This window comes from Festucalex cinctus, chromosome 21 (genome assembly GCF_051991245.1).
Source record: "Festucalex cinctus isolate MCC-2025b chromosome 21, RoL_Fcin_1.0, whole genome shotgun sequence".
Lineage (NCBI taxonomy): Eukaryota > Metazoa > Chordata > Actinopteri > Syngnathiformes > Syngnathidae > Festucalex > Festucalex cinctus.
In genome coordinates this window covers 11482583-11504135 of record NC_135431.1, presented here as the reverse complement: position 1 = coordinate 11504135, position 21553 = coordinate 11482583, and the positions used below count along the sequence as shown (strand labels likewise).

General features: G+C 41.6%; 1 protein-coding gene across 10 annotated transcripts in view; it reads left to right on the top strand.

The window, feature by feature from the left end:
- The window catches only part of syne1a (spectrin repeat containing, nuclear envelope 1a), a 128361-nt gene that overhangs the window by 648 nt on the left and 106160 nt on the right, over positions 1 to 21553 (top strand). For 7 of the 10 annotated variants that reach the window (XM_077510629.1, XM_077510631.1, XM_077510635.1 and 4 more), the window contains exons 2-3: positions 12761 to 13530; positions 16459 to 16520. In XM_077510629.1, the coding sequence (XP_077366755.1) occupies positions 13401 to 13530; positions 16459 to 16520 (192 nt within the window). In that variant the 5' untranslated portion in view covers positions 12761 to 13400. Of the gene's footprint in view, positions 1 to 11283; positions 11577 to 12760; positions 13531 to 16458; positions 16521 to 21553 lie in introns of those variants that run through there. The other 3 variants (XM_077510637.1, XM_077510628.1, XM_077510632.1) reach the window with 2 other exon arrangements.

The following is a 21553-nucleotide window of genomic DNA, read 5'->3' as shown; positions in this document are numbered from 1 at the left end:
TGTCAGAGGTTCTTAACCCGGGTTCAATCTTTGGGGTTCGGCGAAGGTAAAAGACACACCCGACTCATATGATTCAGATGAATACGTGGAATATGAATTCACATGTAGAATGGAACATACGGTGTTCCGCAGGGTTCAATTCTGGGGCCTCTGCTGTTTTTGCTGTGTCTGCTGCCCTTGGGTTCCATCTTAAAAAACAGTGGTGGTGGTTTAAAGTGCTCTGAAAAAGAGTTGAGTTGAGCAATTTTAGCATTCTACAATTAGCTATCTAGCTTTCTGAATTCAAGGTGGAGATCCAGATTTGTTATAAAGGTAAAGAATAATAAGAGTTCAGTGAATGCGTCCAGGTGACACCACAGCCCAGATCCAACATGTCGGCTCCCATCGTGGCCTGCGAGGCAGCAGTTGTGATATGTCAGAGCTGCGAACACCACCACCAGTCACGAATGTCTGTTTGGAGGTGTGTGGGTGCGCACTTTGCATCTCCCGTATCGATTTCTTTCTAATTTTAGAGGCTTTCCGCTCCCCGTGCTGTTCAAAGACAAGTGAGATACTTTGATTAAGACGCTAAGTGCAAATGAAACGGGCTCATGCGCAGCCCGGCACAGCAGTGGTGCGAAACTGTTGCATTATTTATGCGGACATGTGTAACGGCACCTCCTCCCTTCGCCAAAATGCGCCCTAATTTATCAAGTGTTTCCAGCCTGTTTACAGTACAGTTTTCATCCACATGGGAGCCTCATTTAAAGTCTTCAAGGCAGTAAATTTGTCGTAAATAATTCAGCAGAGTGAGTGTGGCTTGTTCACAAAAATGTCTTACATAATTACTCGATTAGTTCAGGGACACATGGAGAAGTCTTATGGCTTTTTAATTACTGTCTTGTCATCCCTTCCATGATGCGGTGATTGACATTTCTTTGTGTTATAAAGTCCATGAGGGTACATAATAATACAAGTATACTCACTGGCCAATATATTAGGTACTTGAGCACTGTCCTGTCTGCTGGGTTTCTGTATCTCATATCCTTAGTGTAGCAACAGAGCAATACCCCACACATCAAAATAACGATATGAACGATAGAGGGCTGCGATTGGCTGGCAACCAGTCCAGGGTGTCCCCCGCCTACTGCCCAGAGCCAGCTGAGATAGGCGCCAGCACCCCCCGCGACCCTTGTGAGGAGTAAGCGGTCAAGAAAATGGATGGATGGATGGACGATAGAGGGTTGTTTTGAATGGCAGCACCGTGTTAGCAAAGTTTACAGTTGTTCCATGTGACGCCATCACTCATTTCTGTCGAGGAATCGATAAGTGGAGTCATCGGGCAAGCAAAGAGACCATTCTTTAGAATCTAATTACTGGGAACCCTTTCTCAAAAATACCTGGTTTTCAAATCCTATCCAGGTAGACTGTATTGTTAAATCTAGCTCTAAAATGGAACATAATAAATTTATTTTGTGCACATTTATATAGGAATGTAACAATATCCAAACATCACGATACGATATCACAATATGATATGATACGATAATTATCACAATATTGTCTGGAGGTTGGCGATACAAAAAAGGTCACAATATTGTAAAATAAAATAAAATGAGCTCATACAAAAAAAGAACCCCACAATATTGTGTTTTTGTACATTACCACAATGCATATAAACAACCTACAATCTCTAATAACACTTAATATTGAGTCACTTACTTGCTAATGCAAGCACACATTGAGTACTTACACATATTGATTCTGTTCACAAGCATATTGTGTGCTTCTTCATCTGATTAGTGTGGATTTTAAATTTAGAAGGGCCAAAACATGCCTTATGAAAATTAAACTGCACAAAAAACTAGCCACCAGAGGGTGCTAGAACTCCACAAATGGAAATCGACCTGACATGTTTTTCACAGATGTTCTGCTTTTAACATCATGACATGACGACGACGATATATTGTGGCAGTTTTAATGCTGTTGTTACATCCCTAACTTTATGTTAGGTTTCTTTGGATCTTGCAGTTGTGGCTAATAGTATGTACACATATAAGGCGTATATTGTAACTGTCGGGCCAAAAACTATGTTCAAATTTGGTCAGTTTCATATTGTTTACAAATTGATATTACTCGTGAGTCCCTAAATGGGTTATTTTTCCAAATTTATTGACCGATATAAAGTCGTAAAAATGGTTTATCCTCTTTGACACTGTTAATTAGGCCCCAAATGATTAATTGGCCAGGTGATATTATCAGTTTGTTTACTTATTTATTTTTGCAGATTTTCTTTTTTTTAAACACATTAACTCATTACCAGTTAATACTAAGGTAATGACATTCAAACAGTAACCCCTCCGAAAATAGTAAAAAACAAAACAAAACGTATGATTCCTGCCCATCTTTCTCCCTGTTGTAAAGTTGAACAAATAGTAAAGGATAAGTATTGTAAAGCAGTCAAATGTTCTGCCTGTAACATATAATTATTGTCTAAGTGTTAAGTGACCAAGAAATAAGATATGTTATTCATTATGTTTTAATTAATTGGCTGATCAATCAGAATTTTATTTAGCCAAATTACTGGAATTCGCATCACCCTCAGTGTTATAGCTCAACAAACATGCCATTGTTTAAAAATATTTTCCTGGGAAGTGATGGTTTCGGAGATGCAAGGTTTCCACCCGATCGATGCCAGCCGCATTTAATATCAATCTTTTAATGTGCTACGCAACAGACCTGAAACCTGTGAAGATTTTATCATCAATCAAGACGTGCCATCAAAGGTGCAAACTTGTTTTGGTTCTTAGCAAGAGTGAAGTGGAACATGTGACATTATTAGTGTCACTATTTGGTGTTTGCATTCTCATTTCTCGTTGTTAAATCGAGTCAATGTTTTCTTTGTTCATGGTTCCTTTGGTTGCACTTGTTCTTAAATTAGGTCACGTTTTATTTACGTGTCATTCTAGGGAAACATCACCTGAAAGTTCTTCTATCATCCAAAACAGTTTAACACTCTTTAGCTGTACAAACCTTCCTCCTCCAGTAAGGAAAATATTCTCTCATACCAGTGTTCCACATATCAGCCGCAGATAGCATGAAAATTAGCCATATACTCCCCTCAGGGGTCCATTTTGGAAGCGTTCAACAATCATGCTATGCAACATGAAAACAATCCAAACTTTTGTCCCATTTTTTGTGAGACCCCTCCACACACACACACACACACAAAGCCTTCCTTCTCTCTTCAACCGTCTCTTTTGCCGTACCTCTCTGCACTGAAACACAGCAATTAGTGACACCATATGGCAGAGAACGGCGAGGCCACTTTGAACATCTCCCAGCCTGAACTCCTCCATATGCTGAGGAATTTGCCTGTTTTTGCGTGTCTTTTGTTCAAGGGGGGGGGGGGAAGGCGACCCAATGTTTCTCCTATTTTCAATTTTTCGCCCGTTTCCTCTCCCCGTGGGTGGCGGAGGCGTTCAATTTCCGCCGCCAGCTCTAAGCGACGTCTGCCTGTCTGCCCGTCAGGCAGATAAAGTTTACTGCAGTCCCATTTAGCCGTTCGTGAAGGACGTCTCGCCGTCTATTCAGGCTGTGGCGGCTTGGTGCGCAAAGCAGATTGACGTTTGAGTCAATTCTGCAGTGTGGAGAGCTGCTTGCTGCGCTGGCAGAAAGGCCGAGGAGGAGGGGGAGGGCGAGGGCATGACCACATCTGTATGGTATTTCAAGAAAAATGGCTGCATCGTAGCTCCACAAGATTTGGAGAACTCTGCCAAGGCCAAATAATGCTAATGTTGATTAGCTTTGAAAAATTATGAGAATGTAAATAATAATAATAATAATAATCCATCCATCCATCCATTTTCTTGACCGCTTATTCCTCATAAGGGTCGCGGGGGGTGCTGGCGCCTATCTCTAATAATAATAATAATAATAATGGTAATTGTTAACCCTTTGTTGGGCACTCATTAAAATAATTAATTAATTAATTAATTCTGTCTTAACACTATTACTTGGGTACCCTCTGATTTTTCACACTTTTAAAAATACTGTTTTAACACACAGTTAGGACTGGAAAACAGTAATTGGTACCCCTTTAGCCACTCTTGGGGACATGCAAGCTGCAAGAACTAAGACGAGGGCAGGCAAAATTACTTCGAACCCTCCGCATCCTGGTCACCACCTCTTCCGGCTTCCTCCCTCGGGTAGGCGCTATCAAATTATGAACACAAAAGCCAGCAGAGATTCCAATAGCTTCTTTCTTCTTCTAGTTTGTCCGTTGGCGATTGGCTAAAATTCATCAGCAGTGTTTCAACTGGCTCCTGCATACAGGGCCCATTTTACTCCCAAATGAAGTTTCTTGCCTGATAATTGGTTTACAAAAGAAGTAATTCACCCGAATCCACTGAATTTCTGTCTTTGTTCATGCCCACCCTCTGTAAGGTTTTGTGTCGTAGTACTTTTTACACAATGCCGCGAACAAACAAAACAATGAAACCCTCCTGGGCAGAGTTACAATATAACAACAACAAGAAATGAAGGAGAGAAGGAAAGCTTCCCCCGGCCAAATTCTTAAGCCTCTGATCGCTGATGGAACTGGCACAATCCCCCCCCCGATTGGCACGTGGCCAGGGTGCCATCCGGTTGCCAGGGGCGATACGACGCTTCGGCCGCAGCCATCGAAGGCCCGAGCAGACGGTCACCTTGAGCCATGCCAGCCCAGCCCGGTTGTTTTTGGGGACATTGGCTATTTATCGCCACGCGGCTTCACACGCAGGCGGCGACACAAACGAGCAAAATGGCTGTGATGCATCTTTTAGGCCTTGATTGTTCCGCTGGGAGTGAGGCGTTTAGCCGAGCGGTTCGACGCATACGCAGTATGGTGGCGCTTGAAGGTCGCCAACGCATTCAAATGGAGCTGATTGTCACTCTGCTGCCTTTTCTTCTTCTTCGTTTATTTTCCGCTCCAAGGCTGCTGGTTCACTTCCAGGTTGTACTAATTCCAAAACAATTTTTCTCATAGAAAAATAGTGTAGTGTCAGTTAGTTTGTTCAAGGCTTAACCTGTTGTCATCAAAGTAGGCAATGTTTTGGGCCTCTCCATCTGAAATTCCTGTGCTGAATTTAGTGTTCAGTACGCCCCTGAGCTGTTACCTTGTAGCATTTTGCTTCCATGAACTTCTCTTCTGAGTGCACAGTTTGTTTGTTTTTTTGCATTGTATTTTACATGAATGGTCAAATATTTTCTCCAGCTGCATTAGAAAACTAATGGTGTTCCACAAGGCTCAACACTAGGTCCACTGTATGTAAATGTCAAAATTACTTGGAGTTCCAGTAGGAAATGTTGAAAAGCTATATATTACTGGTTGACTTTTAAGTCCGAAATCGGACATTAAAGTCAGAATTGTCACTGAGAATTGTGACAATTCTGACAAAGTGAGTGCCCGGCGATTGGCTGGCAACCAGTCCAAGGTGTCCCCCGCCTACTGCCCGGAGCCAGCTGAGATAGGCGCCAGCACCCCCCGCGACCCTTGTGAGGAATAAGCGGTCAAGAAAAAGGATGGATGGATGACAAAGTGAGAATTCTGAGTGACAATTCTGACTTTACACTTTTATACGGAAGAATAAAGTGAGAACCCTGCCAACCTTTTTTTTTTCTCTCTTCACTGGCCCTAACCCTCTTCCGTATAAAAGTATATATGTTACAATTTTGACTTTACCTAAGTTAGCATTAATTAATGATAGCCCACGGCACATTCTGCCTCATTTGTAATATGTTGCCGTCAATGGCACACTTTAGTGGTGACATCACAAACAACACTAAAAGCCAAATATAAAGAATGAAGTAAAGCTGATCTCCGTGGACGTTTTGGATTTGGTGGTGGTGTGGGGCATCCGCTGTACAGTTTAAAACAGTTGCATTACATCAATATTGACTCTTCCCCCTCCCTCCCCTTAAAGGCTCATTGTACTTGTCTGTTTCGCATTCTCCTTTGGCACGCGCCATCCCATTGTGTGGAATCCAACGGAGTGTCTCACTGACATTTCATGCTGCTTATCAGATTGTAATCTCTTTGAGCCCGACAGCCATTCAAGGCTGGCGACACAAAAACGCGTCACTTGGGGCACCACACACACGCACCCGCTCACTCAACAAGGGAGTCAGGGAATAGACTGTGTTGGAGCGTTGAGATTCAAGTCGTGTATTAAAGAGCACTAAAATATCCAATTCACTTCTTTCATTTTATTGTACTTTTCTACTTTTTGGGATTTTGCTGTAATTGGTCAACACAAAGTGTGTTTCCATATGACGATTTGGTACAAGTTGCTATTGATCTACCCGCGTGAGGTAAAATGACATCTCCAGGCCACACTGATGCAGTGATACAGTCCCCCCTGAATTTCTTTTTATCCGCGATGTCGTGTGTCAGATGGTGGCATCAGATCGTTTTGATGAGCGTTTCAGCACAATGTGCTGGCAAGATAGCATCCGGACACCCCATCTCGTTCCCCTCTCTCCCTAATACTTTGACTCAGACCCTGGCTCTTATCTTTCCCGCCCAGGCACCTCCTTCCCCCTTTTTTTACTTTTGACTGTCACCTTGTGATTGGATGGTCGGAAATTTGGCCACTGGCGCTCTATTGAGCAAGTTTTTTAAATAGAGGTGGCGCCCTGACCTCTGAGCTGACCAGATAACGTCTCGATTCCAGCATACGTAACTTTGTCGGTAAGAAAGTCATTCTTGAGCCATTGGGGGCACTTTTAAATCGCTCATTTTTATTACTTTACAGTAATCTGCAAAGGTCCTAGGCCATTATTTCTTTGGATGACCTTTTTCACAGATGTTATTTTGACATGAAATGGACATAACAGTTTGAAGGATTTAATAATAAAAAAAAAAAACAGTCGCAGTCTTCTAATACTGAACCGTAAAAGTAATTTATAAATAATTAGATTAATTAAAATTAACTAAAAATAATTAATATATTTCCAAAATTGCTTTAAAGTTAATGTTGATATTAAAATCATTTTAAATGCTTTTTTACGAAGACAACGGGTTGCGCCAGTGTCAGATATGACTGGATTTAGCTGGATTTAATTATAAAAAAAAAAAAAAAAAAATCTCTTTCACAGTAACTGAATTTACCACAGCGGCCGCAGCGATTCGGTTAGCGCTGCTGACGCCTGCACTTTCGCTTACTTAGTGGTCCCTGTAATATGTGCTGGGCCGCCCGCTGAACCTGGATAAAGAGCTTAGACTGTCTGACCCAGTGAGACACACACAAACGCGCGCTCTATTACATTCATATAGAAAGCAACACAATGTTTTTACAGCTAAATTGCATCTCTGATGCTTTGTTTTAGTTACAGTACTGTATTTGTACTTGTATTCTGTATTTGCTGATAGATGATTTTGTTGAATTCTGTATTATGTGCTGTGTGTGTGTTGCAGGTGTCAAAATAGCTTAAATGACTCCATTGTTAGCCGAGCTTTCATGAACATTTGGGCATAATTTGTCAGTGACTCCTCAGAACATCTGCTGGTGAAAAGGGAATGCCACTGCTTGTTTTGATAATCACTTTGACTTGTCTCTTCCCCCCCCCCCCCCCCACCGCTTCTCACCCTCTTTAATGTGTGCGTTATGATTTCTGAAATGTAATTAGTCGTGCTAATGGGCCGCCGTTTGGATTTCCGCCTCTTGCACTTCCGCATTGGGGGGACAAATGAAGTGGGATGGCGAGTGTCGAGGCTGAATGGGTTGAGTGGAGGTGGTGAGTTTTTTTTTTGTTTTTGTTTTTTTTTAATGACACTTTGCGCTATAAGAGCTCCGGCAGGAAGTGTAGAGAAGAGCTTTTATTTTAAAATGAGGCATTATGGGGTTGAAAGAAACGAGCCGGAATGTTGAGACGAGCTAAAAAAGCCCCCACAATCTGTGTAATCACTTTGTACCGTGGATAACAAACATGTGCGCGGCTCACCATTTAGCACGTGATAGCTTGAATGGGTGCACCTTCCATTAATGTCGCACTGGAGAGGAAGATGCATTAGCACCACACAGAGGCTCTTGTGTGGCTTTGTTGTGTTCTATGACACTCTGCTGCCACTGTGATTTTGAGCACAGCCATTTTCACCGGCATCATCTGTGAGTCACTTTACACGAGCGTGGCCGTAGATCAGCATTTACCAACCTTTATTGAGCCAAGGCACATATTTTATATTAGTCTCATGGTAGAATACAAAAGTAAAATGTTAAAAAAAAAAGTATTGATGTACTGCTATGGATAGCAGTAATTTGCGAAATTACGATTATGTGTAAGCGTGCGCTTGCTTCAAGCCGTTTATTGACATGCTGGTTAAAGTTTACTTACCTGTTTGCCATCTATATAACAACACAAAAAGGAGAGAAGACACTCAGTTCAGGGCTCGCGAGGAGAGAGGAGAGGAACTGACTGACACAATTCACTTCTGCACTCTCTGAAGATTCCTCTCCTCACCCTCTCTATTTATTTGTTGTTTTACACCCTTTCCACCCATTCCCTTTTCACAATATCAAATATTTGAGCAGGAACGGCACACTAATATATCGTCACTGTCGTGTGGAATACTTGTCTACCAAAATGATTACTTTCCATGAAATTTTCAATTTAAATGTTTGCCTTTTCAAACACTGCTTTGTTCAGTTTGGTCTTATGTTGCTACCGTTACACACTCAACATCAACACAACCTCAAAATTATGTTAAATTGCGTTTATATTCAAAAAATTGCTTTTTACATTTTTTTTGCTGTCTTTGATCAAAATAGTCCACATAGTCCAAAAATTCACAGTCCCGACCGTACAAAATGCCTTAATAATAATAAAATAATATAATAATGTAAATAATAATAACAATAAAAGGAAACTTCCCATCTTCCCAAACTCTTTTTTTCAAAGGCTTTAGAACCATACGTGTGTATTATGTTAATATCTGCACGCAACAAAGCAATAGGAAAAAAATATGAAATTGACCATATTTGGACATCCAGTCTTAAAGTCATCAGTAATATAAACAGTCTCACTTTTTATTGCGCACTGTAGGAATTGGAGTGTAATTTTGTCCCACACAGTGAGTGAACGAGAGTGGTTTTCTGCCAGAAAAAAAAAAAAGGAATTCAATTTTTACCAGTGGGATACAAATCATATCTGCCCGCTGAGCAACAATGTTGCCAGCCGTAATTACACTTTTTTTTCCTGTTATATCTGTAACATTTAAGACCCAACTTCATAGGAAGATAAATGATTTCACTGTCCATCTTTGTGCTCTTCTTTTTCTTCACCCACATGCTTCCAAACAGAAGCTTCACACGTCCTCAAGGAGGCGCTGTGCTCCTGATGAGATTGGATAAGAGGCGTTTGCTGCTAAGAATTCCAATCCAAACACCCTCTGGGTGGAATGATAACAATGTGAGAAGAAGCTACAGTACAACCAGCCCTCCCTCTTCAGGAGGTCTTTTGTGTTTTTCTTTAATAGTCGAAAAGAGGCTGTTCCTCTTGTCCTTTACCAAGCCTCAATGCCCTGCAGACGTAACGGCGCTGACCCGCAATGAACCCCCACAACCTTGGGGAAAGGCTGCACTATCTGCCGGGCTGTCCATTAGGGATCCAGAACCAGCAACCAGCTGAGCTTCTTGCCCAGTTCGACCCTCCTCCTCCTCACTTTTCTCCCGTTCAAACACCACTGCAACACTCCAGAGGGCTGCAGGCAGCCTGGAGGCCTCTGTTGGTTTGTTTCAATGTAGTACACTAGAAGGGGGAAAGTGAGTTCCTGTTTGTGTGTGTGTACACGCCTACTCATATTTCTCTCTCTGCTCCCATGGTGACGCCTAACAAGTCCCACCTTCTTGTTGGGATTTTATCCCGAGGTTGTTTTTCTTATCGGTTCACCTCTTCGGGGAGGCCGTCTGCTGGATTCCTGTGTATTGAATCAGTTCTCTGAGAAAATATGTCACGTTTCAAGAGATTTTGCTTTTAAGTGATTCTCTCTAATTGTGTGCTTTGTAAATCAAGATCTGTTGTGGCTGGATTCAGCACCCTGGACAGCTCATTTAATGCCTTACATTACAACTAATCTTTCTTGGTTGGTTTAAGAAGAAGCAACATGGAAGGTTATTATTTAAATGGACAGAGAAGTGTTGAGGGTTTGAATCCAGGCTCTGGTCTTCAGTTTTGTCGTATTTTAAATCAGGGGTGTCCAAACTTTGTCCTTTGAGGGCCACATACAGAATAATCGAAGGATGCTAGGGCCATTTTGAAATTGTCTTACTTTATTAAACATGCGTGCGATTGGCTAGCAAGCAGTTCAGGGTGTACCTACTACTGCCTACTGCCCGAAGCCAGGTGGGATAGGCTCCAACACCCCCCCGTGACCCTTGTGAGGAAAAGCGGTTAAGAAAATGAATGGATGGATGGATGGATATTAAACACAGTAAAACAATGTACTATAGTTTAGCTGTTTTTTGTTTGTTTGTTTTTCAGTTATTTTTAAACAGGACAGTTTGAGATTTTTCTTGATTTTGGAGTGGCTCCACACCCTTGTATCCCACAAGAATAGATCCGCCCCAGCCCTGAACCAATCTCCACATTTAGAATCAAAGGAAGAGTAATTAGTAATAAAATGACAAATTTTAAAGCAGTTTTTACTTGAGGATCTTAGTTAATCATTAATGTGATATGTTTACAAATTAGACATTGACACAGACAGTGGAACATGGAAGAAAACATTTTTGCTCCTGGAACTGAAATATCGGACTTAATTCATTAAGTTACAAAGAGAAATATTTCTGTTTTAGATTTAAATAGTTTCTTTGTATATTTAGAAAAGCAGGCTGTGTCAAAAGTAATTTTTTGATATGCTGAGTGCCACTAGAAAATGGATGGCGGACCGCAAATGGCCTCCGGGCCGTGGTTTGGACACCAATGTTTTAAATTATGAAATTGTCGTATCTTGCGCTTCTCTTGAGCTTATTCGCCTGTTCAGGTGTACCTAATGAACTGTCTGGCTTCATTTGATTATGTATATATTTTTCTCTCTTTAATACCTCCTCATGGACACATGTCATAAACAGTACGTCATATAGAAAGTTAAAGCAGGCAGTGGCTGTGTGAACCGGCTAGAGTGCTATAATCAGCATATAGATGGCAGATGACATCTACCACTGGTTATTGATGACTTTCATAATTAAAATGCCTTGCATGTGTGCGAGGGCGGCCAGGAGTGAGCGGTGGGGGTCACCCAAAAGAACAAAAGGAGGAAAAAAAATCACACGTCTGATAAATGGTCTTTCATCTTTAAGGCTGATAGAAGACCCAGTGCGACCTACGTGAATATTGCTTTTCCAGCCTCTTGAATGGGAGAATTCAAAGAGGAGCTTTTGTGCTTTTATATTGCATCACACTGCTTGTGTAGGCGGGCCTAAGTGTGAGTGTGGGTCAAAAAAGGCAGAGACATACTCAGGAAGGTCACATGCTGGATAAGGCAGAAGGCACTGAAGAGATCATTGAAAGGAATGTTTGGAGTAAGAGTCTTCAGCTGATGCTGTTGATAATAATTTAAGGTAGAGTAGTGACTTTATTTTATGCAATATCTAACATAATGAAAATTGTGTAAGTGCGCATGTGAGAGTCTCAACTCCTTGTATACTTGTGAGACTTTCACAAGTATACAAATAAGTGAACCACTTTAAAATGTCCAAACAAAATAGTTTTCACCAGATTTCCAGCTGGTGATCGAGTTTCCAAATTTCTCCAGCATGCATCAGGAGATCATTGAGAAGCTGCTAGCAATGATAGCCTCATTCATGATGAATGGCCACCATCCAGCTCTCCATTTTTTGTTATTCAAGTCTCAAGGAAGTTTTAATTTATTATAGCAAAAATCAAGTATGTGAAGTCCTCACTAAATTTCATATTCACACTTTAGCCACTTTTCAGCCTGGGTCAGCTGTATTAGAACATTTGAAATCAGTTCAGCGGTCGTAAAGCAGTTTCTGTTGTGTCACAGACGAGTGCTGTTCAAAAACCTGACAAATTTGAATAATAAAAAAAAAATAAAAAATAAAAAATCACTATTCAAAATGGTGAAAAATCAAGCCCATCTTTTGGTTGCCCACTGCTACGACCTCATCTAGCATTCTTCTTATGCTGTCATACGTGCATTAACTAGGTTTAAAGCCTCTGGTAGCTCGGGGTATCGCAGGGCTTTTCCATGCAGCGACAACGAGGCACTCTAAAGCTACGAGTACAGTACGACCCCCTCTGTTCCATACACTGGCTGTCATTTCCGATTTATAAAGAATGAAAAAACAAATAAAAAAATACTCACTCCCTGTGCTTCCGCCTATCTCTGCGTGACTTGCACGCACTCACGACCAACAACGAGGCACGCTAAAGCCATGTCAGTGGGTTATCTGAAGGGACCTGCATTCTTGGGATTTAGGCATAGCTAGCCAGCTAACTGCATGTTGCAATTTTCACGCATAACAGCCAATACAAATTAAAACGCTGAAGTTCTTTTTTCATTCGAGGATCGTTTTAGCCACGCTTAAAAATCAATGGTGAAATTCAGTTTAACACTTCAAAGCCACAATTCAGAAGTAAAGCACAAGTACATAAAAAAAAATGTGGCTTTATAGACATAATTCCCTCTTAAATTTTAAATTAGGGTGTCATTTAATTTTAGAGGTTCCGCTGTCTATACAGTATCTTTTGTTCTGTAAGTGGCTCTTTTGTTTCTGCTTAGCCCGCTCTCCCCAGGAAAAACACCGCATGTGAGGAGCGGATGAAAGACGAGGGTCTCTGAACAGACTTGAGTGGAAGATCAGACAGCAGAAGCGTCCTGGTGCTCGCGCGCTCCCCTGCAGGCTGTGTGCACAAGAAAGCTGCCAGCCCGGGAGCGCTGCATCCCGTCTGCGTGGATGAGAGCGCAGAAAGACGCGGCGGCGGCGGCGGCGTGTTGCGAGGGAATTTCTGCACTTTGCTGCCATTGTGTGTGCGTGTGCGCATCCCAACCGGTGCCCTTCACCGCTGCCGTGACATCACGCCTTCCCGTGCCTTGTGATTGGCCGTGCGGTGGAGGGAAGGGCACGCTTGGTACCAACAGTGGGAAACGGGGAGGGAGGGGATGAGGTGTTAAGAGAGTGAGAGAAAGATTGATGCTGAGGCAAGCCGGCACTGCACTGCACTCACACACACACACACTTTTTCTACTACACTCCTGAGCTGCTTAGCAGGAAGGAAAAACACTCTTACTGCAGGACAGGAGGACATTAAGGAAAAGAATCCACCTCCTAGCAACAGTTTTGAAGGAGCTCCCGGAAGAGTTCGCAGCAAGGGCAGCAGCAAGGGCAAAGTGTAGCCCCCTTCATTTTTTGAGGGGGGGGATGTCCTTCCGACTACCCCATGACAGGCGCAGACCTGGGTACGACATGGCAAGACGAGTGGAGGGCGACACCTCCCCGAAAAAGAACATACCGTTCAACCTTGTGACCGGCTTCTACCTCTTCCTCCGCGGTGAGTGTGTAAGCCTTCCTGAATGTGCATGTGTGCGCGTGTCCCAGAGAAAAGACTGCAGTGTACAGTTGAGTCCAGAAGTAGTTGGACATTTGCACAAAATGGCTGTATTTTGATTTGGGGGGAGTCCAATCACATCTTGATTCCATTCCTTTATTAATTCAAATTAGTCGTGCTGGCAAAATCCTAAAAACAGACATCACTACTGTCCAATTATTCTGGAACTGTATGAGTGTGGGTTAATTTGGGTCTTAAATCTATATTTGTTCAGCTGCGGGGTGGGTTCACATATATTTAAGGAGGGGGTGTACAGCAGGAGCTCCATCTGTAAGGACTTAAGAGATGGCAGGGTGGCAGGTTTGAGACCCACTGTGGGCTACGCAGATGTTAATTGTGAGTGGGTGCTGGAGAGATTCCAGTCTGCAGCGTGGGCACTGTTGGAGTTGCCCTTGAGCAAGGCACTGAACCACTAAAAGTGCAATTTGAGTAATCGCGTGTGGAATGCAGCAGATCTGATTGGGCAAGAGAATGTTGCAAAAACAAAAAAAAACAAAAAAACAATTAGAGATTCAGGGAAGAAAAAAAGTGAAAAATGGCTTTTAGTTTGAAATTTGATTGGGTTTCATCATAAACTATGCTATCTGATGTTGTCATAATGGACACAAGTTGTCCATTATGTAAAAACTGTTACAGGCTGTTTTAAAGGGGAAGTCACTCCCAAAATTTTGCGCCCCCACTTCTCTAAATCTGACATTCTGATTATTATTGTACTTGTGGAATATGAGTTAAGCATACAAAGACCACCCATTTTTTTTTCTGTCTCAAGGGGTGGCCGTTTTGCTTGCTATCAACTGAATATGACATCACAGTTGCTCAATCATGGCTTACCTGTTTTCTGAATTTGGTCATGTGACATTCACAAGCTGAGCCGTTACTCTGCCTTACCTGATCCCTAAGCAACTGTGATGTCATTTCCAGTTGACAGCAAGTGGCAAAATGGCCGCCCCTTGAAAATACCGTGTTTAGACATATTTAACATTTTATAGTAAGCAAAATTTTTGGGTTGACGTCTCCTTTTTAGTAGTATTTTAAATGTTATACAAGTGATAAAATGATGTCAAAGTGTAGTGATGCTTTTTATATCACAAATCATATTCCCCCATTGAAATGAATGGAATTGCAACTAATCTGTTACAGTGCTCCTTAAAAAAAAAAAAAAAAATGTTACGTATGCTTCTTCTATTGGCACTCAATGACTCTTTACCGCCACCAACTGTTACTGTCCTAAAACTGCAAGGAAACCAATGTGAATTGTTTGTTGCCGCCATCTAGTGGTGGGTTCTGAAGTGCCCTCACATATTTCTGTTCAAAGAAGGCAAACAGTGTCAAGGGGTGGCAAAGTTATTTTTGCCACGGGCCACATCATAGTTATGGTTTCCCTTGGAAGGTCATTATGATTTTGAATTCTGAAGTTCTGAGTGGCATAACAGGCATAAAAAAAACTAAACTCTGGATTTGTACGAGTATGTCTGCAGAAGCCACTGCATTTAAACTAAACCTAAATTCATTTGAAAGAATCTCTTTTATATTTATCGATTGTTTGCCCACGGGGTAAACCACTTTGTGTACAGCATGTCTAGCGTGACTTTGTACCTCCACTTCCACCAATTTGCGGCTACGCTTTGTTACCCCAGCAACCGCAGCCGCCAAGACAACAAAGCAGACCTTAATGATATTTCATTAAGATAAGAGACGGGCCGCCGTTGATGAGACTAATGATACAGACCGATGCCGCCTGAGAAGCTAATCAAGTGTGTTGAAATCCCGCTCCCGGGCTCGCTTGCTGAGGTTGCCTTTTCCCTTTTGTACATATTGAATGGTTGCCAGCGGGAGCTCAAAGTCACCTCGTCCCACGGGCTGACTGCGCCACACACCCGGTCGCCAATGTTCTGCCGTCATGCATGCTCTTTCTTTAAGGTGGCTGAAATCATTTTCATTTCCCCTCCGATATTACCACATATCAATATTTGATCAGATCAAGGAGAGAAATTCATCCAGAAGGGACCTGCTCGCTGGCTCGTTTAAATGTGCCCATCTGCATTATGAATGAAAAGCTAAACACGCACTCACCTGACTGCCCACTGTACTCAGTGACCCACTAACCAACTTGAGTTTAATCAAATCGTCAGAGTATTCATTAAAGTAGAGGAACTCCCTGTCCTCTTTCGCTGATGACATCTCAAGGATATTGCAGTGTGACGCATGGAAGAAGCATTGTCACACGTACTGTAGCTACTGAGTACTCACATGTATGTTGGAAGGATGAATAAACTTTTTGTGCGGTAATAGGAAAAATTTAATGTTAAACGAATAATCAGTTATCCTTTAGATGTTAATTTAAGATGGAATAAAATTAAGTATGTTTTCCTACTGCTATTCTCGTAAGAAAACGGCCCTCCCTTAGTGTAGCGCGCTTGTTAGCGTGCTAGCTTGTTAGCTCATGGTACAACAAACAAACTTTTGTGTCTCTTTTTTGTGGCTCTACACGTGTCGCATAGAGCGAGGCTGTAGGGCATTGGACAAAACCAACGCCGGTCCGCGAGCCTACTAGCGGCTAATAGCTAGTAGCGATTATCCGCTAGTAGCAGGCCAATTCGTAATGGAGCTGTCCAACTCACCATCACTCATGATAAACATTTAAGCCTTCTTTGTGTATTTTCTTGGTCATTATGGTACTCAGAGAGCTACATGTTTATTATTATTTTTTTTTAGGTAGTACTCTGAGTAAAAAGTTTGAGAACTTCCTGTTTTATGTCAAGGTGTGATTTGACGCCACAGCGAGAGACACCGTGGAGCTCTCCAGTCAACAACTGTATTCCCATCACCCCTATTGTTTATGACTGTGACACTTTGTCTTCTGATTTACAGATGAGCAGGAGTCTGTGCAAAAGAGGACGTTCACCAAATGGATCAATTCCCACTTGGCCAAGGTAAGATTGTGTTTGATTCCTACTGCCAGCCACACAGCCTGCATTGTAGCCACTCCTTCCCCCCCAAATCCTTATTCCGCCTCTTCAATCCAACTTCTCATTCTTTTCAGTGCTCTGACATTTGCTCCATTTTCAAAACACATTGCTGAGCTGGTCATGGGACCTGCATGCCAGGCAGCTAAGACCACACACACAAACAAGACAGACACACAAAACTCACACTTATTGTTTTCTTTCTCTCACTCTCGTTTAGCTGCAAGGAAGGATTTACGCTCACTCTAATTACCGCTTTTACATTACAGCAATTAACACAGTAGACTTCTTTGTTCCTGCAAGCTAACATTCATCATTCAAGTGTCAATAACCTACCAGTTCTCCTTACCAATTTAGATGGTTCTGGATAAAATTTTCTAGCTTAATAAGCTTGGACAAACTGTAACTCTCACTCAAAATCTGCATCTGATGCGGCCTCATACTAAAGTGGGCTTTATTACGTGGTGGAATTGTTTTAATACACATTCAACCGTTTGGCATTTGAGTAGTGGCTCAGAAATGTGCAGACAATGTAAATGTGTCACACTGCAACACAATTAAGTATTCTTCCCTATTGGACTCAGACAGCTGTGGAGACCTTGAGCCATGGCGACGTGGTGCAGAAAATTCATTTGAAAAGCTCCCCCTGGGGAATAAACCTTGACGTAATATGAATTCTCACGGTTTGGGATCACGCCAGCGTAAAATTATCCGCAGCCAAATATATAGAAACGGCTTGAATTTTTAATGACACAAAACATGATTTATTTATTGTGTACTGTTTAGGGTATTCTCAAGTCCATCCATGGTATCATGAACTTTTTGCATCATAAGTGCGAAGCACTGTGTGGTTTTACTTGACAGATTAGAAACTGTGTCGCAACAAAACATACCTTCAATTACCCATAATGCATAAGCCGTAGACACTTACCATCCACAGCAATGTGTACCGAATATCCATTTTTACTGGGCTGCTAGTAAATTTTAGGTTTACGTTTTGCAGCATTATTTTTTCTGATGTGCTTTACTTCATTTGGCTGTTGATGCTTCCGACAACTTGATGTAGGTGAATCTTTGAGAAGAGCTTGGAAATATACCCTATAAGAGGAAAAAAAAAATATATATATTCTTAGCTATGAAATGTACATGTAGAACATACACAATGGAAATTTCAGAAAGTAACGTGAAAGCGCCACAGAGGAATCAATGTATTCAAGTGGCAACGTAAGATGGCCGCCAGTTCTCCCGACGGCAAGTCAACGGCATTGTCTATTCATATATATGTCCGTGGTCACTTCCTGTTCAATTTGGGGACACTTCCAGGTCAATTCCTGTCCAATTTGGCGCACTTCCTATTCATTTTTTGGGCACTTCCAGGTCACTTCCTGTTGATTTTGGGTCTTCGGCCCTCACTCAATAATGTCCTTCAAAGTGGACGTGTCACGTGGCTGGCATCAATCATAGTTGTCTTCCTCTCTGGTTGATTGCACTGGTTGCTCTCTCTCCTGCGTTACCATGGATATTCTGATTGGTCATGTGAAATGTCATTTAAAAAAAAAAAAAACAGACGAGCATCAAGAGAAGGTGAATAGAGGTCTTCTAATGAGGGGATGCAATTTTTTTTCCAACCTAGAAAGTTCCTGGAAATGCCATTTAGTTGTAAGAGGATTTTTGATTCAAAGAAAAGTGTGCGCAATGAAAGAGACAGAGGAGCTTTAACAGTTGGTTTAACTCGGCTCTCCGAGGGATGGATCACGCCCTTGGCTATGCAGATGATTAGGCCACTACCAGTTATCACAGGTCTTTAATTCAGCGCCTAAAGCTATGTGATTAATCGTTAGGTGAGTTGAGACATGGCTTTGAGGGGGGCGGATGCTACTGGGATGAGGGGGTGGGGGTTCCTTACCTCGCCATTTCCCCCCCAACTCCACAGGTATAACAAAAGACATCACAGCGTGTGAGAACCACTAATTCACAAAGATAATTAATGAGTTTTATTACACTTAGCAGTTCACCAGATTAAGTTAAGACACTCAAAGGTCATATTATTAAGTACATGTGCACAATTGTGCTGCACAATTTAGCGTATATTTCCAGTTGTGTTTATCGAGGGACTTCTTTTTTCTTCACTTTTCAGCCAACCTTAATATCTGGAAGCCCCCCTGCATGGCGGTGGAGTGACATTTGTGCAGGGTGTGGGGGATTGAATCCAACGGGTGGTCTATCAACTTTGCGTTCAGGCAAATCCCCTCTGAGACGGTTAAAGCTTAATTAGCGAGTGGCCGGTGTGAGGTCTCGTCGTCACTGAGGCGTTTCTTGGGTAAACAGCTTCAGTACACTTAAGTGTTCTCTCAGATTACACAGCTAAGTGAAGCACCCTATCTGGAAAGTGTTTTGGGGGGTTAATTAGCCTCACAAATATACGTGTATAAGCAAGCACCAGCTCTGTTAAGTACAGTCGGAGTCCAATTCTGTCCCTCAAGGTAAAAACTACACGAACCGACAGGACTAATTACGGGAAGGTGACCGTACGTTTCCATGTCCAGCGAGGAATAAGTTTGTTCTCCCATTGTCAAAGTCTCAAGGTCATTAATACAGTATCTTGGACACCCAAAGCTACAATTATGCACTTTTTAAAATTATTATCATTCTATACTTTTTTTTGCTGCCTGAGGTTCCCTTGTGCGGAGGTCCCCCCTTGTGTAAAGCAAGATTATGCAAAAAATATGCCGTAACAACTACCTGGTCCAAGAACCCATTAAAATTGGCCTTGGCAGAGGTGCGCATCCCCACAGGGTGCCCCTCAGATTCAGGCCCAAATAGTAGTAATGATGCATACATTCAGCCAATTCTTTGTTAGGACCTGCAGTCATCTCGTCTCAATGGAGGGGGAAAAAAAAATCGATATTCTTATGCACTGTAATCAGTAGAGAAATACAACTGACTAAAAGACTAACTCACCACTTTGAAATGTTGCCAAAATGTGATATTAATAGGACAATGGGGAAAAAGTAGTAGGATTGGGAATGAATTAAAATGTAATGTAATTAATAGAAATATTTTTAGCAGTCACTTAATGGTGTTGCCAAGCAAGCTGGGTGCCTTCAGTTCAAGGTTACCGGTACTATTTTCAATGAAAATTAACGAAATGGGTAAAACTAAAATTTGAAAATAATAATAATAATAATAATGAAAGTGCTTTAAAAAAAAAAAAAAAAAAAAAAAAAACTTGTCTTACGTTTATAAAATCAATTACAATTATAATTTTACCGAAAATATCCTTCATGGTTACTTATTATTATTATTATTATTATTATTATTATTATTATTATTATTATTGTTACAAAAATATTTCTGTAGTTCATACAGAAGAAGAAAGGTCAAAGAGTCATTAGAGAATTTTTGTTTACATTCTTGTACAATTTTTTTTCTATCCTGACAAATACTCAGGTTAAAAAAAAATAAAAATCTAATACTAAAATAAATTTTGAAAAAAAAAAAAAAAAAAAGTCACAATGAAATAAAAACTTCCGGTAACTATAATAAAACGTCCAAAACTATTATCTGGCTCAGGTGCACTCGAATCATGAATGTGATTATAACCAAAAGCTAACTGCTGCAACATTTTGGCAAATTTGATCAATCGAAAAATATAATTGGATTTGGTACCAAAATATGACTGACTACCACATTGAAAGTGTGAATTTGTGCCAAAAATAATGTGCCGTTATTCGTAGTCAGGCATGCTGATTTTTGTTAGCAAAAATGGTTTCTTGCCTTATAAATGGCCACATTAGATTGCTCAAGAAAAGCTTTTTTTCGCTGTGTCTCCTCACTGTTGATCCTTGAGAATCCTCTGAGTGGCGTGTTTCAGCGGAATCAAACAAGAACCTATAGTCAAGACACATGCACGTCCCCGAGCCCCTCCGCACACAATCAATTATGGCACCAGACACTCATGTGTAATTAGCTCATTAAGACCCTTGATTTATTTTTCTTCTTCTTCATCGTAGCTCATGTGGCACAGCAGAGGAAATGGATATTACTTTCTTATTTTTGTAATTATCCCCCAAATACTCTCATTAGCCTCGGGATCATCAAGCACAAAAAGGTAAATTTAACTTCAATTACCCCACGGGGGTGATTTAACCCTTTTCTAGTTGGTGGTGTCTTTTGGAAGGAGGCACACATGCTTTTCTGTGTATTTTAATAAGCAAAGCCGTGAAATGACATTAGAAGAAAAGCCTTAACTGTGTTGAACTAATTAATTTTTGAGCACATGTGAGGCTTGGGGTGTCTTTTTTTTTTCCCTCTGTCCTCTCTCATCTGTCTCGCTGCCACTCTTTTTCTGCTCAATTATACCCCTCGTGCACATCCACTTGATGGGTACACACACGCGCACACGTCTTTCCTCTCCTCTTTCTCGCTCAGTCCTTTCCACCGCTAATCTCCCTGTGAATGGCTGGCTAGTCTGAACACCCCTCCCGCTCCACCCCAGCATGTGACTGCACTCTAAGAGAAATCCTTGATGTGGCGTCGGCGAAAAACAGAGATATGTGGATTTTTTTTTTTCCCCCTGCGAGGTTAGTGAGGGAGTCAATGGGAAGGGGATCCGGTTTGACATCATCAGCATATTTTAGGATTTGAAGACCCCACTCAGAACCCGCTGAGCCCCTCACTGACTCCACTTATCACACACAAACGCCACAGTGGGGAAGGGGGAAAAAAAAAAAAAGCTTTTGGGGCTCCAAGTACATCCGTAGGAGGATTTCCTGTTGAAATTAATGTCTTCTAATGTAGGGGTTGGACTTTTTAGCACTCAGCCAGGATATTAGACTGAAAAAAAAATCTTTTGTTCAGAGTTTTATGCATTTTAGGAACTGAACCTCATTTCATTTTTAGTAAGTTTCACACACCAGCTTAGCAAGTTGTAGTACTTACAGCAGGGGTGTCCAAACTTTTTCATTTGAGGGCCACATACAGAAAGTCAGAAGGAGGCA